The sequence below is a fragment of the Schistocerca americana genome, chromosome 2 (genome assembly GCF_021461395.2).
Source record: "Schistocerca americana isolate TAMUIC-IGC-003095 chromosome 2, iqSchAmer2.1, whole genome shotgun sequence".
NCBI lineage: Eukaryota > Metazoa > Arthropoda > Insecta > Orthoptera > Acrididae > Schistocerca > Schistocerca americana.
The window spans coordinates 97,685,309-97,699,443 of NC_060120.1; the positions used below are offsets into that span (position 1 = coordinate 97,685,309).

The 14,135-nt window shown below is 43.7% G+C and overlaps 1 protein-coding gene across 2 annotated transcripts in view; it reads right to left on the reverse strand.

Moving 5' to 3' along the window:
* Positions 1-14,135, reverse strand: part of LOC124596387 — a 174,494-nt gene that overhangs the window by 37,572 nt on the left and 122,787 nt on the right. The window contains exon 1 of one of the 2 annotated variants that reach the window (XM_047135509.1): positions 9,412-9,566. The exons of the other annotated variant lie outside the window; for it this stretch is intronic. Coding sequence (XP_046991465.1) covers positions 9,412-9,440 — 29 coding nt within the window. The 5' untranslated portion in view covers positions 9,441-9,566. Of the gene's footprint in view, positions 1-9,411; positions 9,567-14,135 lie in introns of those variants that run through there. 2 annotated transcript variants of the gene reach the window in all.

The following is a 14,135-nucleotide window of genomic DNA, read 5'->3' on the forward strand; positions in this document are numbered from 1 at the left end:
GGATGCACCCTCCAGTGGAGGGATGGGACAAGTCCAGGGCTGCAAATAGAGAGATCGATGGCCGAGAACGAGCCATGGGCCACACTGAAATGCGTGGGAGCACCGGTGTTCAAGAGGCTAAGGTCGAGCTGAGCCAACACATGCTCCACGGCCCGACCACGATCATCGGAGACAGTCCCACCCCATAGAGGATTGTGGGCATTGAAATCGCCCAGCAGCAAAAAAGGTGGCGGCAGTTGTGCTATCAGAGCAGCCAGGACATGCTGCGCGACAGTACCATCAGGTGGAAGGTAAATACTGCAGACGGTGATAGCCTGTGGCGTCCACACCCGAACAGCGACAGCCTCTAAAGCTGTTTGTAGAGGTACAAACTCGCTGTGAAGAGAGTTCAGGACATATATGCAGACGCCACCAGACACCCTTTCATAAGCCGCCCGGTTCTTAAAATAACCCCGATAGCCACGGAGGGCGGGGGTTCGCACTGCTGGAAACCAAGTTTCCTGCAGAGCAATGCAAAGGAAAGGATGACGGCTGAGAAGTTGGCGGAGCTCAGCTAGATGGTGGAAAAAACCGCTGCAGTTCCACTGGAGGATGGTATTAGCCATGGATGGGAAAGGCGTGAAGGAATTGGGGAGGCAGTTTACGCCTCCGGGGCCCCTGCTGCTACGGAGTCACCACCTGGACAACAGCCATTTACTGCATCCGAGGGACCGGCGAGATCCATGTCCTCAGCGGACGCCAGAATCTCCACCTCATCCTCAGACGCACAGCTTGTAGGAAGCGGTGGAATGGGTGCCACCGCAATGTCGGTAGCCTTGGGGAGTTTCTTCTTCTTCTGCTTCTCGCGCTGCGCCTTGGGTGGTTCAGGCTGGGAGGGCGTCACTGGGTCAGTCTCAGGGACAGACGATGACCGTGTGTCCCGACGACCAGGGACTGGCGGTTGTTTGAGCCACTTGCGGCCGTCGGCTTTGGAACCGGTCGGAGCGTGCGAAGGGAGGTCCCCAAGGGACCCCTTCCTTACGAGAGGAGCCGAAGAAGTCTTACGCTTCTCCGGGTGGGAAGGGGGGACTGATGTCCCCGATGGTTGGGGGGGTGTTGCTCCTGAAGTAGATGGAGCAGGAGCAACAGGAGGTTTAGTGCCCCCCACCATCAAGGGGGCAGGTGTGGGACTTCGACTCTGAGAGCTGACTGGTGCGGATGGAATTTTAGAAGGAATGACAGTTGCGGCATATGAAGCTGTCATGCGCACCGGATGAAGCCGATCATATTTCCGCTTCGCCTCAGTGTACGTCAGGCGGTCGAGAGTCTTTATTTCCATGATCTTCCGCTCCTTCTGCAGAATCGGACAGTCTGGCGAGCAAGGCGGATGGTGCGCACCACAGTTCACACAGATTGGAGGCGGCGCACAGGGATGATCTGGATGGGAAGGTCGACCGCAATCGCGACAGACGAGGTCGGACGCACAGCGTGAAGACATGTGGCCGAACTTCCAACACTTGAAGCACCGCATCGGGGGAGGGATATACAGCTTGACATCACAACGGTACACCATCACCTTGACCTTCTCAGGTAACGTGTCACCCTGGAAGGCCAAGATGAAGGCACCGGTGGCAACTTGACGATCCCTCGGACCCCGGTGGACGCGCCGGACGAAATGGACACCTCGGCGCTCCAAGTTGGCGCGCAGCTCGTCGTCGGACTGTAAAAGGAGATCCCTGTGAAAGATAATGCCCTGGACCATGTTCAGACTCTTATGGGGCGTGATAGTGACAGAGACATCCCCCAGCTTAGTACAAGCGAGCAAGGCCCGCGGGGGCGGAGGATGCCGTTTTTATCAACACCGATCCGGACCGCATCTTGAACAAGCCCTCCACCTCCCCAAACTTGTCCTCTAAATGCTCGACAAAGAACTGAGGCTTCACGGATAGAAAAGATTCCCCATCAGCTCTGGTACAGACAAGATATCTGGGCGAATACGTCTCAGTGTCACGCAATGCCTGTCGTTCCTCCCATGGTGTGGCGAGGGAGGGGAACGATTTGGGGTCATAAACGTTACCTTTAAAATGGGCTCTCGAACGCTTAGAGACTGCTGACGGCTGGCCGCCAGCGACAGATGATGTACCACGCTTCATTGCGGGTCATCCGCCCTGATGCCACCTACTCCGACCAAGGGCCCTCCCCACGGGCGCCACCCAGCCACAGCAAAGGCCACCTGGCAGGATGGCCATTGCCGGGAGTCCTGATGCCCCAGGGAGATGGGCATCTACTCCTTGGCATACGTGGGGAGTGAACGGCGCAGGCATCAGTAGAGCGATCCCTGTGTTGTCAGGGGGCTACAACCAAGAGGGTACATGGCGACCCCACCACAACGGACTGGCTACCGTGCTGGATCTTAGGTGCAAAAATGGCCAAGGTCGTCGTCACAGTTAAAAGAAACACTGCAGAGTGCAGCGTGGTAATCGCCCAAGAGATCGAAAACGAGCGTGACACCATTGCAACGACGAGAAAGATGGCTATAGGTCTAATTGCACGAAGGATACAGTGCACCATGTAAGGTGCCCTTCCCCAATTGGCTCGCTCTTCGGAATAATTTAGATAGATGGAGGTCAAACCCGAGAGGGGACCATCACATAAGGCCGAAACGTTTGAGACTCCTTTTAGTTGCCTCTTACGACAGGCAGGAATACCGCGGGCCTAATCTTACCCCCGAACCCGCAGGAGGGGAAAGCTGAATTCTCGCAAAGAATGAAGACCTGGTGGGCAAACAAGAAGAATAAGAAGCCCCAGAAGTGAACCATCTTTACTTAGAGTCTTCCATGTTGGGAGCTTTACGACTAATAATAATAATAATAATAATAATAAACTAACAAAACATCTAGAACTGTTACAGAGATACAGGATTTAATAAATTTTTCCAAAATTCGCATATTCAAAATGGTGTTTGCAGTGTCGTCTTTGGAAGCCTATATCTCAGGGTAGGGATTTTTTTAGGAGAAAACAAAAAATGAGTGTTTCTTACTTACTCCTGAATTTTAACATATGCTAAATTCAATAACTTCCAAGACTATGACGATAACACTCCTGCCTGAAATGATATGGATTATGTCATACAGACTCACTACCGGGCTAGTGTAAAGGTGCCAGAGCATGGGCATCCAGCGAGAGGCAGAGGCAGGGGCAGGGGCAGGGGCAGGGGCAGGGGCAGGGGCAGGGCAGCTGCCCTCCACCCCTAGAAGATATTCACAGTTTATCACTAGTTTACTGTTTTATTTAATAAGAAATGCTGCATGTTTTCTCGGATTGTACAAGCGCATTCTTGTATTTAAAATGTTTATTAAAAGCAGTTTTTCACTGGTTTACTGTTTTATTTAATAAGAAGTGCTGTATGTTGTCTCAAGTCCTTGTTTCCTGAGACTAGTATGACCTGCCCCCCCCGTTCAGATCCTTGGTACGCCCTTGTGCCAGTGGCCAAACAGATGCCACGATGGTGGATAGTGTTGAGATGGCATAAGAGGTATAAACATGCAGATGCATAAACAAAGCACCCATAATCGAGTTTCAAATGGACAAGGGACCAGTACAAACAGGAGGGTAGTTCGATCAGTACCCCAGGAAGTACCATTGACGACACATAGGGCACTGAGGAACAGCGCACTGCAGGCTTCCAGGTAAGACGTGTGAGGACCAAGAGTGTTTCCTATCACATATGAGCCCCAGGAATTTCGTAGTTTCAATGAACGGAAGAGCAATAGGCTAAAGATGTAGAGATGGTAGTAGAAACCAATTGCATCACCAGAAATTCATATGGACAGTTTTGTCAGAGGAAAAGCGAAACCCATTGTCGATGTTCCACGAGTAAAGACAATCAAGACATCGCTGAAGATGGCGCTCAGTAGACAGATCCATAGAGAACTGCAATACACGGCAAAATCGTCAACAAAAAGGGAGCCGGACATTCCCAGCGGGAGACAAGCCATTTAGGGTTAATGGTGACAGCAAAGAGGATGACTCTCAAGACGGAACCCTGAGGCAGACCGTTTTCATGGATAAAGGTGCCAGACAAGGCAGAACACACACAGACTTTGAAAACTTGATCTTTTAAAAATTCCTGAAGGAAATAGGGCAGGCAGCCACGGAAGACTCACATGTAAAGAGTACGGAGGATACAAGTTCTCCAGCAGGTGTTGTAGGTCTTCTCCAAATCGAAAAATGTGGCCACAGTTTGCGACTTCCACAGAAGGCCATTCATGACATGGGTGGACAAAGTAAACAGATGATCAACTGCAGAAAGCTGTGCTCGAAATCCACACTGTGCATTCGTCAGTAGATAGCGAGACTTGAGCCACTATACCAGCCGGGCACGAATCATATGTTCCATCAGCTTGCAAACACAGCTGGTAAGAGAGATGGGGCAGTAGCTAGAAGGAAGGTTTTTGTCCTTACCAGGCTTAGGTATGGGTATGATGGTGGCTTCACATCAGCTTCCAGGAAATGTGCACTGCCCAGATGGAGATGTACGTCGTGTTAAGCAGAAAGTGCCTGCCCACAAGAGAAAGGTGCTGCAACATCTGAATGTGGATGGTGTCTGGCCCTAGGGCGGAGCACCAGGATGAACTGAGAGCACAATCTAGCTCCCTCATAGTAAAGACAGCACTGTAGCACTCACTATTCGGAGAAGAGAAGGGTATCGTCTGAGCCCCCTCCACTCATTTCCGATGGAGGAAGGAGGGTGATAGTGGGAGGAGTTCAAAATGTCTGTAAAATGGCGGCCCAAGGAGTTGGAGATAGCAATAAGGACCACGATGACATCGTCTGCTACTGACAGGCTGGAAATTGGGGAATGGATCTTGGTCCCAGAGAGCCGTCGGAGGTTGGTCCACACGACAGAGGAAGGGGTGGAACTGCTGGAAGAACTAGTGAATGAAATCCAGCTAGCTCTTTCGCTAACCCGAAGAATGCGATGACACTCTGCACACATCTGTTTATAATGAATGCAGCTTGCCAGCTTAGGATGATGGTTAAAAATGTTAAAAAGTCTCCGTGAGCGAATTGCATCACGGCATGCCCCAGCCCACGGAGGGACTGGGACACGACGTGGTAAAGAGGAAGTGCGAGGAATGGAATGTTCTCCAGCAGCGAGGATAACATCTGTGAGATATTCCGCCTGCTCATCACAACTGGGGAAATCTTGTTCTTCGAAGGTCGCCTGGGAGGGGTAAAGCTGACAGTCAGCCTTAGTAAGTTGTCACACGTGTGTGCACACAGATGGGGTAGCGGTCAGCAAATGTATAGCACACAGGAAATGGTCACTCGAATACTTGTCACAAAGAATGGACCACTCAAAACAATGGGCAAGCTGGGCAGTGCAAAAGGGTAGGTTCAAATGGGAATAGGTGTGCAAGGATACCTGAAGATGATCAGTTTGATATCAGAAGTAAATGAACAATTATTTTTTCAGCCTCTCTTGGGGAGTCTAGAAACTGTTTCGACTACTTACGAGCTGTGGGTGGGTGCCACAAATAAATTATTTAGTTGTACAGACATGAATTTGATAGCTTGATTAAGTTATGATTCATTACAAGACTCCATATGGCTCTAATGCTATTAAGAGGCTATCTGATAATGTCTTATTAAAACAGTCTGTTATTAAACTTTTCTGTGAGCGTTGGGCTTGTATTGTCCTGTGCGCTTTTGTAATGTGACAGTAGTTTTGACATTTTTCTCAAAATCAGAGGTCCTTAGAGAGGACTATCTGTGATTCGAAATTATATCTTTATAAATGAATATTACAATTCTTGGAACTTCACTAGATATTTCTTTAATGACAGCATAGCTAGTAAAATAGTCAGTGCACATCATCTAATTACATTTGTGGGCTTCACTAACCTCTCTAATTGTGCAAATAATCAGTTACATGCATGATGGTTACCCTAATGTTTATTCCCTATTAACCCTGGCCTTTAAAGGCTTAATAATTGGTACTTAAAATGAAATTGTTCCAGGTGAAGAGAATATTTTGGAGTTGGGAGGCAGGTACTACTGTTCAAATCAAAGAACACTGTAAAATAGGGGCAACTGAGTGAGGCAGTGCAGTTGTTAAGACACTAACCTCATATTTAGAGGATGGAGTTCACTCCGTCCTACCACACTGATTTAGGTTTTCCTAAATCATTTCTGGCAAATGTTGGGATGGTTCCATTATCAAGGCCACAACCTGTCTGCCCTCATACAAGTGTGCTTATATTCTGTTTTGTGTGTCTGTGTTGAGCTATTTATTTTCACTATATTATGACCAACTTCATTATAATCACAAATCCTATATCATAGTGAGATAATACCTGAAGGAATAAATAAATCATAGCAGAACAAATGTTATGCAAATAAAGGTTACTGGTGAATTGTAGTGATAGGAAATTCAATGGATTTGTTATTTTGCTGATTTCATTTTTGACTAATACTAATTTAATCTTTCAAGACAATAGCTATGAGGAGATCTGAAACACAGCAGGTGAAATTGGGAGGGCATTCTCCTGTGCTGTCCTCTGAATGACTGGGCATAGAAAATAGTTTATAAGACGTCCACACTCCCAAATTAAATGTTTTCAGATTAACATATGACATCTTGGATGTCTGTGGTTCCATCTGCAGTTCGCATACTCTACTTATTTTGTGTTAATGTTAATCTTCCTGGTACTGCCAACATCCCTGTTGGGTCTCAAACTTTAGTAAGAGGGTTTATATTTGAGATCTTTTACACTTCTCTGATCAAGCTGATGTATGCCACTGTTCTTAAAAAGCAGAACACAGTTTCAGTTTTTGATCTTCACCCAATGATTTACATTTCTTCAAGTTCATCAAAAGCAGCTGTTCAACTTCGTTTCATTCAACAGTGAGATACCAATTTACTTCTTTCTAGGAAAAATTGTATAATCATTCATTCTACTGTTTTTATTTATAATTTAGTGTTTGATGGCCAATCAGTAATGAATAGACTGTTATTGTGCAATACATAACAAATATACAGACAACCAATAAAATAAACAAAAGAAAAAATTAAAAGTACAATTTCCAGTTTTTCCAGCCGTCAATTGCTGTGGAGCCTGCCTGATCCAGGTCTTCCAGGGATCCAGTCTTGTACAATATATTGCACAACTTACACCACCTTGTTGCAGTCACAGCTTAGAGTCTCACCATCCTCAGAACTTGTGATGAGTAGCAGCAGTTCTTCCTGTCCAATATTTGATGCATTTGAGTTTGAACCACCCGGCAAAGAAAATTAATCCCAGTTGGACAACAGTTGGATTTTCGACCAGCGATAAATCAAAATCAAGACAGCTCTGGATTGTGAGCACTGGTAAATGGGATCATGGCAGTTCTGAAGGTTGGTTGATGAGAGTTCAGTAATATTATAAAATCTTGCTGGATTATATTGTACATGGATACAGAGAAGTTCTCCTGCATTCTTGCCCATAACCAAATGAGAGTTTGAAGTTTCTATGTGAGGAGAAGTCTTACTGCTGGTACAATGAGCCACTACACACGCACAGGTAAAAATGCACCAGATACAATGTGCATGGTTCAACAAAGGTGAACACCCACCACGTGTTTTAACCGAGTAGCTGACAATGGTCAACTGATAAACCCAGGTCAATGCAGTCGTCCTCAGTGTCTTCAGGTTAGTTCCTCAGAGAGTTCCATTTAGCCTTTCCAATAGATTGCAGCTTTTCACTTCAGCAATAGTACTCTGAAAATGGTGTCAGTAGGTGACATATTCAATTGTATCCTCAGACACTTTGGAGTGCTGTTGCAATGTAATACATATATTGTTGCAGTTTTCATTTGAATGACTGGTCTGTCTTACCTCCCCTCCACCTTGATGCCTCAGGATGTGCCCTATCAACCGATCCATTCTTTTACTCAAATTGAGCCAACATTCCCTTTCCTCTTCAATTCGATTCAGTACTTCATCAATTATATGATCCACCCAAGTAATCTTAACGCTTTTCTATGACAACAAATTTCTATTCTTCTTTCATCTTTACTGTTTTTGCATCTGTACAACGCTTCCATTATCTGCAGATAACTTGTATATTTATAGTTCAGACAGATAGCCACAACCATCTTCAGTGGTTTATATTTACACTTCTAAATGACAAAATATTTTTCAATACTCACAAGTCCTGTGTAAATTACTTCTGCCTTAGAGTTTAATCTATGTAAGCATAAGACAGAAGCCAACAACATGGGATAATTTGTGAGAATTTCGTGTAGGTTGTGGGTGTCTAGACTGAACAGTACAGGACAAGTTATTCATACCGCCGAACAACGAACTGACACAGTTAACTTTATTAAAAAGTCACTCCATCTCTAGACTGTGGTGTACACAGTAGATTGTGTCTAATAAGACTTCTTTCTTTCTTCTCAAAGCCAATTATCAAATAGGCAGTCAAGGAAAGGACATAGTAACTGTAACAAAAAAAAAAAAAACAGAACAAAATCCAGTTTGTTCTGATGGATTAGCATTTACATTTCTGCTTTTATTCTGTTGCAAGTCAATCATTCAAATAACCTATATGAGTATGAGACTGAGCAGGATAACTTGTATGAACCTTTGTGGAAAGTTGCTTTTCTCTCTTCCCCCCCCCCCCCCCCCCCCCCCCCCCCCAGTCTCAGCAGTGAGGTCGTTTTAGTTTTTATGAAGATTAGTTTACTTGATGCTGCAGAAGACAATGCACCTGATTTTTGTATGCACAAAGATAATGTCCTTCTTAAAGGATGCGCTTAAAGAGACAGCCACTGAGATTATATTGGGCCACTGCAATAATGCAGCTGCTTCACCAATCAATCGACGTGACTCTTCATGTCAACCGTGGGTTTTTATTAATTTATTTATTTATTCAATTCACAAACTCAAGAGACAATGCACAAATAGCACATTATTTCGCAGTTATCTTACTGGATAAAGAGGGGGGGGGGGGGGGGGTTACTGCTCCATGTTAAATGCGTCCTGGTCTTCTAGGGCACGGGGTACTTAAATAATTACAAAGAATGTTGAGATTCTGCCCTTCTGTCCCTTTACAACTGGTTTACAGGTCGAGCAGTTTTCAATTACATTGAATTGTTGACCAATTCACGTTTACGACACAAAGTTCTCAATGTTAGACGAAGATTATCCACTCATATAAACAATTTCAGGGATACACACAACTTGTCCGAACGGCTATTTCCGATTATCTACAACCTCAGATACAATGAACCAATTAAGTATATCACTGGAAATTTTCCTATCAAAGTATAACTACGCGTTTACACCCTTTGCATAGCGACATAACAGATCAGGTCTTTTTAAACTCCTTTTACTGACACAGGCAACCCAAACAGAATGCATGAAACCATCATGTCCACACTTACCTTTTATGAACAGTATCACTTTCAGACATCCTACTGTCACAACACTTCTACTAAACAAACAGGAGTGCACACGACAATCCGGCGGGCGCGGGCCTTAAGCCAAGTAGCGATACGCTGACGCACATTGCCAAGTTGTCCAAAGTCCTTCTGCATGCTAGGATCTTTGCATTCGATTAACGCCGATCCACAGGTTAGGACTTGTTTGTGCCAGTATCTGTGCACACATTAAATCTCCGCAAATCTCGTGCGTCAACACCATACCATCTCCATCACTTTTCAATCTACCGCCGACTCGTCATCAGTGTCAGTGGAACAAACAAAGGTCGAATGGACAAGAGAATGGCTTCTAAATCGGCCTGCACACGTTTAATATTTGTTGGTAATACTATTTGTCAAACCAATATATTGAAGCGACCCTCACTCCATCAACAATATTATCAACATAGTCAGATGGCAACCAGGGGGGACGTATTTTATCGTTTAGTAACAGACAGAAACTGCTTTTGTAGCATTGTATTCTTGATTATGACTAGTCGTGCGTGTGTACTTCATTGTGAATATGTTGCTCACATTGTGCTTTATTTTTGCTTATCTCCGCGATATTGGATGGAGTAAATAATACCAATGTTTGCTTCATATAAACAAGATCGTTTCGTCGGATATTATTCTGTGAACATTTGTTCTTGCCTCAGAATCCGCCTGTGAACTTGTAGGTGCAACAACAACAGAGGGGTATCTGGTGAGAGGCCAGACGTACGTAAGGTTCCTGAAGAGTGGCAGCAGCCTTTTCAGTAGTTGCAGGGGCAACAGTCTGGATGATTGACTGATCTGGCCTTGTAACACTAACCAAAATGGCCTTGCTGTGCTGGTACTGCGAACGGCTGAAAGCAGGGGGAAACTACGGCCATAATTTTTGCCAAGGGCATGCAGCTTTACTGTATGGTTAAATGATGATGGCGTCCTCTGGGGTAAAATATTCCGGAGGTAAAATAGTCCCCCATTTGGATCTCCGGGTGGGGACTACTCAGGAGGACGTCGTTATCAGGAGAAAGAAAACTGGCGTTCTACGGATCGGAGAGTGGAATGTCAGATATCTTAATCGGGCAGGTAGGCTACGAAATTTAAAAAGGGAAATGGATAGGTTAAAGTTAGATATAGTGGGAACTAGTTAAGTTTGGTGGCAGGAGGAACAAGACTTTTGGTCAGGTGAATACAGAGTCATAAATACAAAATCAAACAGGGGTAATGCAGGAGTAGGTTTAATAATGAATAAAAAAAATTGGAGTGCAGGTAAGCTACTACAAACAGCGTAGCGAACGCATTATTGTGGCCAAGATAGACACGAAGCCCGTGCCTACTACAGAAGTACAAGTTTATACGCCAACTAGCTCTGCAGATGATGAAGAAATTGATGAAATGTATGATGAAATAAAAGAAATCATTCAGGTGTTGAAGGGAGACGAAAATTTAATAGTCATGGGTGACTGGAATTCGACAGTAGGAAAAGGAAGAGAAGGAAACGTAGTAGGTGAATATGGATTGGGGCTAAGAAATGAAAGAGGAAGCCGCCTGATAGAATTTTGCACAGAGCACAACTTAATTATAGCTAACACTTGGTTCAAGAATCATAAAAGAAGGTTGTATACATGGAAGAAGCCTGGAGACACTGACAGGTTTCAGATAGATTATATAATGGTAATACAGAGATTTAGGAACCAGGTTGTAAATTGTAAGACATTTCCAGGGGCAGATGTGGACTCTGACCACAATCTATTGGTTATGAACTGTAGATTAAAACTGAAGAAACAGCAAAAAGGTGGGAATTTAAGGAGATGGGACCTGGATAAACTGACTAAACCAGAGGTTGTACAGAGTTTCAGGTACAGCATATAAGGGAACAATTGACAGGAATGGGGGAAAGAAATACAGTAGAAGAAGAATGGGTAGCTCTGAGGGATGAAGCAGTGAAGGCAGCAGAGGATCAAGTAGGTAAAAAGACGAGGGCTAGTAGAAAGCCTTGGGTAACAGAAGAAATATAGAATTTAATTGATGAAAGGAGAAAATATAAAAACGCAGTAAATGAAGCAAACAAAAAGGAATAGAAACATCTCAAAAATGAGATTGACAGGAAGTGCAAAATGGCTAAGCAGAGATGGCTAGAGGGCAAATGTAAGGATGTAGAGGCTTATCTCACTAGGGGTAAGATAGATACGGCCTACAGGAAAATTAAAGAGACCTTTGGAGAAAAGAGAGCCACTTGTATGAATATCAAGAGCTCAGATGGAAACCCAGTACTTGAGGACAATATTATGGAAATGGAAGAGGATGTAGATGAAATGGGAGATACGATACTGCGTGAAGACTTTGACAGAGCACTGAAAGACCTGAGTCATAACAAGGCCCCGGGAGTAGACAATATTCCATTGAAACTACTGACGGCCTTGGGAGAGCCAGTCCTGACAAAAATCTACCACCTGGTTAGCAAGATGTATGTTTCAGGCGAAATACCCTCAGACTTCAAGAAGAATATAATAATTCCAATCCCAAATAAGCAGCTGTTGACAGATGTGAAAATTACCGAACTATCAGTTTAATAAGTCACAGCTGCAAAATACTAACGCGAATTCTTTACAGACGAATGGAAAAACTGGTAGAAGCCGACCTTCGGGAAGATCAGTTTGGATTCCGTAGAAATGTTGGAACACGAGGCAATACTGACCCTACGACTTGTCTTAGAAAATAGATTAAGGAAAGGCAAACCTACGTTTCTAGCATTTGTAGACTTAGAGAAAGCTTTTGGCAATGTTGATTGGAATACTCTCTTTCAAATTATGAAGGTGGCAGTGGCAAAATACAGGGAGCGAAAGGCTATTCCCAATTTGTACAGAAACCAGATGGCAGTCATAAGAATCGAGGGGCATGAAAGGGAAGCAGTGGTTGGGAAGGGAGTGATACAGGGTTGTAGCCTCTCCCCGGTGTTATTCAATCTGTATATTGAGCAAGCAGTAAAGGAAACAAAAGAAAAATACGAAGTAGGTATTAAAATCCATGGAGAAGAAACAAAAACTTTGAGGTTCGCCGATGACATTGTAATTCTGTCAGAGAGAGCAAAGGACTTAGAAGAGCAGTTGAACGGAATGGACAGTGTCTTGAAAGGGCAATACAAGATGAACATCAATAGAAGCAAAACGAGGGTAATGGAATGTAGTCTAATTAAGTCGGGTGATGCTGAGGGAATTAGATTAGGAAATGAGGCACTTAAAGTAGTAAAGGAGTTTTGCTATTTGGGGAGCAAAATAACTTAGGATGTCGAAGTAGAGAGGATATAAAATGTAGACTGGCAATGGCAAGGAAAGCGTTTCTGAAGAAGAGAAATTTGTTAACATCGAGTACAGATTCAAGTGTCAGAAGTCATTTCTGAAAGTATTTGTATGGAGTGTAGCCATATAAGGACGATAAGTAGTTTGGACAAGAAGAGAATAGAAGCTTTCGAAATGTGGTGCTACAGAAGAATGCTGAAGATTGGATGGGTAGATCACATAACTAATGAGGAGGTATTGAATAGAATTAGGGAGAAGAGGAGTTTGTGGCACAACTTGACAAGAAGAAGGGACCGGTTGGTAGCACATGTTCTGAGGCATCAAGGGATCACAAATGTAGCATTGAAGGGCAGTGTGGAGGGTAAAAATCGTAGAGGGAGACCAACAGATGAATACACTAAGCAGATTCAGAAGGATGTAGGTTGCAGTAAGTACTGGGAGATCAAGAAGCTTGCACAGGATAGGGTAGCATGGAAAGCTGCATCAAACCAGTCTCAGGACTGAAGACCACAACAACAACAACTTTCTACTTCCAGTACGCATCCATTTTTCCAACTTTCTCACATTTAATGGAGATCTGCATTTTAGCAGCTTTTTGACAGAATTCGTATTTAACTTTATTACATCTTGTCACAGAATAAGTATTATATATATGTGTTGGTTCTTGCAACTGAGTATGCCTTGTGGTGCCAGGTATTATTATGCAGTAAAAATATTCTACATCGAATTGCATATTTATACATTGGATAGTGTGGTATAGGGTAAATTTACTTCCAACATACTGAGTGCTACTGCAATTACCTAATGTTACTTCATTTAGCTAACTCTACTCGCAAGTAGATCCAATGATGAAGGTATAGCAGTGTGTCTTATTTGATTTTAAATTTTCAGTGGCGTGGGAGGATCATTGAGTAGACATCACAGTGATTCTGAGAGAAAGTTCAGAAAAGCTATTCGCCGTAACTGAAGATTCATCACTATTCACATGCTGTCTCATGATATCGTGAAATACCTTTGATTTTCATGAAAGCTCTGTGTGATCCATTTGGAAAAAAAAGCCAGTGGCATTGTGTAATTAAAGATGTATATTGAAAACTGTTAAATATTATTTCTCAACTTTCTGAGCTCCAGTAAATATACCATATGATGGCAGTTATAATTGGTGACCCCAATGTGATAATAAGAAGATATGGCGACAAGTGAAGCATACCTAAGGATCGACTGTAATTTATGGAGTTACAAATCCAAAGTTTGGTATGTCAGGTAGAGGTACAGACCAGCATTTGCAAAATTGTTATAGAATAGACTAAATTTAACCTTCTAGTGTCACAATTAGAACCAAAATACCCTGAGAATGCTTGGAACGTTATTTGTGGCACAGAAGTGAATAAATATGCATTGGCT